This window comes from Populus alba, chromosome 12 (genome assembly GCF_005239225.2).
Source record: "Populus alba chromosome 12, ASM523922v2, whole genome shotgun sequence".
In the NCBI taxonomy this organism is placed as follows: Eukaryota; Viridiplantae; Streptophyta; class Magnoliopsida; order Malpighiales; family Salicaceae; genus Populus; species Populus alba.
The window spans coordinates 3,646,263-3,650,205 of NC_133295.1; the positions used below are offsets into that span (position 1 = coordinate 3,646,263).

Below are 3,943 nucleotides of genomic sequence, written 5' to 3' on the forward strand. Positions count from 1 at the left end.
CAATAATATTTTTAAACAAATAAATCACTGTTTTGCTGGTTCCTTATTATAAAAACATTGGCAACTTGATATTTTATTTCCAAAACTTGTACTGGAATGGAAAGTCCGGCATCATGGGTTAAATATTGAAAAATATGGTAATTAAAATATAATTAATCTGTGAAAAAAAAAGGGTCAATAAGAGTTGAACCTAATTTATTTAGAGGGTGCTTGGGAGTGTGGTAGTAGTTGCTTTTCAAATAACTTTTCATGCTAAAAAGTATGCCAATAATATTTTTTTATTTTTTAAAAATTATTTTTGATATCAGCACATCAAAACGATCTAATAGTACAAACCGCATTTAATTTTAGCAACAAAAAAAAAGTTTGAAATTTTTCAAAAAATAAGTTGAATCTCAATACCAAACGGGCTATTAATCACTTCACCTCGTATATTTTATTGGATATACGAAACTTTCTAATGTGTGTCATCTAAGGTGGAATTTTGATGAGAGCAACATGTTCAATGAGACATGCTTAGACTTTACAATATAAAAAATAATCACCGCCCCTAAGCCCCGAATGTAATATAATTAATTATAGCCAATTAATTTTCAAAAACAAGATTGAAAATTTTATTGTATATTGTGTAGGGATAAAAGGGTGAAGTTTATTATCCTCGATTTTAATTAAAGAGAAAATTCTTTGTTATAATGTAATTTTATGATGTAAAGTATTTTTTTAAAATTATTATTTATTTGAAAAATAAATTAAAATAATTTTTTTTAATTTTTTTTAAAATTTTAATAAAAACACCTTAAAATTATATATAAAAAAACTAAAAATAGCATTAATTTGATGCAGATTCGTAATTTTCAACTTATTATAAAAATAAGTTAGGATATTTTACGATGTAAAGTATTTTTTTAAATTATTATTTATTTGAAAATAAATTAAAATAATTTTTTTAAAATTTTTAATAAAAACACCTTAAAATTATATAAAAAAAACTAAAAATAGCATTAATTTGATGCAGATTCGTAATTTTCACACCCATCTATTTGCGCCATCAAGATTTTGTGAGAGCCTAGCTCTATCCATAGGCACACAAATTTTCCTACAAAACTATTCACGTGGCCTAATGGAGACTACAGATTCGTAATTGACTGACGATGACCACCCACATTAATTGCATAAATAGTTAGTGGAAGAATTATGGCTGCACCAAAATAAAAATAATAATAAAAAAGCCAGTTAGATTTATCATAAATATTTTTGTGTTTTAAAAATAAATTTTTTATTTTAAATCAATAAATTTTTAATGTTTTTAGATTATTTTGATATATTAATATTAAAAATAATTTTTAAAAAATAATCAAAATTACAGCTCCAAAATATTATAACACCTTGAAGTTGCAGGCTCTCTGCCTTGAAAAATCAGAGTCTTTTGCATGAGAGGTGATGGTTGATGTTAAAAAGCTTTCACGTAAATAAAAACAACCAAACGTACAAACATTATGGTCCAAATTCCAAAAAGCAACCTGACTTATGACCAATCTATCTCTCTTGTAAAAGCAGGAAAAAAAGAAAAGCAAAATTAACTTCACCTCACTTGCCCGCTCTCTCTGCTTTACCCTCTGCAATGCCATTTTCTTGCTGCGATAACAAACAACAAAATCCTAAAACGAAGTGCAAAAGCTCGCTGTTTTTTATCTCACGGCCAAAACCCCCCACGTTCCGTCTCTCCCTCTCTAACCTCCTATAAAACCCCGCCTCTAAACCCTAAATTAAACCAACATCAAACAAACCCCTCTCAAAGCTCGCCCATCTTTTCATTTTCTTTCAAGCATGGAAGCTCTCTACTTCCTCAGGTTCTGGAGACCCACCACCACCTCCCACAAAGAAAACCGGCCCTCTAGTGGAAGCAGCGATGACACCACCGAGATCCCATTCACAGATTGTGAGTTTGAGGAGGGAGAAGACTCGTTCTTTGAATTGGAACTTACTGTGCCTGATTTTGACACCAGTAAAAGCAGCAGCTGCAACACCACCATAAAAAACTACCTCCCACTAGACAAGGAAAGCAACACCTTTGACTCTAAACAAGCACCTCCCCACAATTTAGCCCACAAAGAGAGCAGCTCCCCGCAGCATATATTTCATCCACCATCTCTTTCAACTGATCATCTCTTTTCGAAGAGAAAAATCCTCCCTATTGAACCCGTTTCATTCAAACCTCAGTCTCCAATCTCCCTGCTCAAATCAGCTCCGAGGTTTAAGATCCTCATGTTCAAGAAATCGAAGTCAATGGCATCAGAGAAAACAGAGAAAACAGGGGCGACAGAGTACTTGAAAGCAAATAACAAGAAGCATGAAAGCAACAAGCTTTTCACTGTCAAGTTCAAGCTTGAAGAGGTCACTAATATTTCTTTCTTCACCAAACAGAACAGCTTGAGAAAGCAGATCCCTCATGAGTCCGATGACAATGATACATCAAAGCGATTTTCGAAGGAAATGATACAGAAGTACTTGAAGCTCATCAAACCATTATACATCAAGGTTTCCAAGAAGCATAGTGACAAGATGAAATTCTCCAGTGAGTTATCAGTCGGGTCTCCGTCATCTTCTCCGGCAACTGTGCCGGCGAAGGAGAAACAGGGGAGTTTTCCGGCTGGGATTAGAGTGGTTTCTAGGCATCTCGGAAAAAGCAAATCAGCTTCAGCGACCACAGGAGTTTCCCCTCCAGTTGTGAGTAGGAGAGATGATTCTCTGCTGCTACAACATGATGGGATTCAAAGTGCCATCCTGCATTGCAAGAAATCTTTCAATTCTTCGAAAGGTAATAAACTAATATAGCCCTTTCGTTCATTTGTGCTCTTTGATTTATTGTTTTTAAAATTATGATCAAAATATAATTTCTTGTACGTTATTTTTTCAGATTCTTCTTTAATGTCAAGACTCGCAAGTGACCCTTCGCACGAGAAATCAATGTCTTCACCAAGGATTTCATCAAGTGAATAGAATGGAATGAAATTAAGCTCTGTTTCTTGGAATTCAATAGAGCACAAGCGGGAAATATACACAGAAAAGAAATTTTATAGGGTTTTTTTCATGGTTTATCATGTAAAGGAAAAGAAATGAGAGAGAAGTAGAGAGAGCTAGTAGCTTTTGTTAATAGGGTTTATTATTCCAGCTGCTGTTGATGTTGTTGTCTGTAAAGTAATGGTTCATCATGGGAAAACTTGAAAAAGTCTGAAACTGGGATCTTTTGTTGTATCTAATCTTATTTTGATACCTCAATGCATTGTGCTAGCTAGTCCTCCATGTCAAAAATGTAATCATATCTGGATTTGATAACTGAAATGACTTGATTGGTTTGCAAGAAAATTTACTTTTCTTCCATTACTTGGGAGTGTTTTCCACTTTGGATAACAGAACGAGATGAAAATATTCAGCATGGTTTCTTACTAATTTTCCCAGAAAAACACCTCCCGTCTGAATCATTTAGAAAGTTTTGCTTTGATGAATGTTTTAAACGGCCCAAAACCAAATCATCCGAGCAGTGATTATTGAGACGAGGAGCTAGCAGGGAATCACAGTAATTTTCATGGGATCATTGCTTAAGCTGGGGATTCTCTCAATCAAGTTCAAAATTTCTTTGTGGGGCAACAACTTGTTTGGTGGTTGATCATTAATGTGGGCAACTTGTAGATAATTGATTGATCACCATTACCAAGATGCTTTTTAACTAGAGAGGTCCCAGAACTATCTGATTAACTAAATTGGGTGTTTAAGAATGATGACAGTACCAAAGATTCTTGTCTTGTTTGCTCTAACGAGTGCAAGGAAACAGTGAGTTGGGGGGCCGTATTACCCCTGCAGGAGATCCAAAGCAATTTCATCATGGCAGGGCAACGATAATGCTCTCTGAAAAGCACTTATGAACAGTCTAAGTATTTTATTT

The 3,943-nt window shown here is 34.1% G+C and overlaps 1 protein-coding gene across 1 annotated transcript; it reads left to right on the top strand.

Moving 5' to 3' along the window:
• Window positions 1-1,566: 1,566 nt before the first annotated feature.
• Window positions 1,567-3,255, top strand: LOC118044369 (membrane-associated kinase regulator 5). The gene is made up of 2 exons (XM_035052636.2): window positions 1,567-2,818; window positions 2,918-3,255. The coding sequence occupies exons 1-2, from the start codon at window positions 1,828-1,830 to the stop codon at window positions 2,998-3,000; spliced, it is 1,074 nt and encodes a 357-aa protein (XP_034908527.1). The 5' UTR covers window positions 1,567-1,827; the 3' UTR covers window positions 3,001-3,255.
• The last annotated feature ends 688 nt before the right edge of the window (window positions 3,256-3,943 follow it).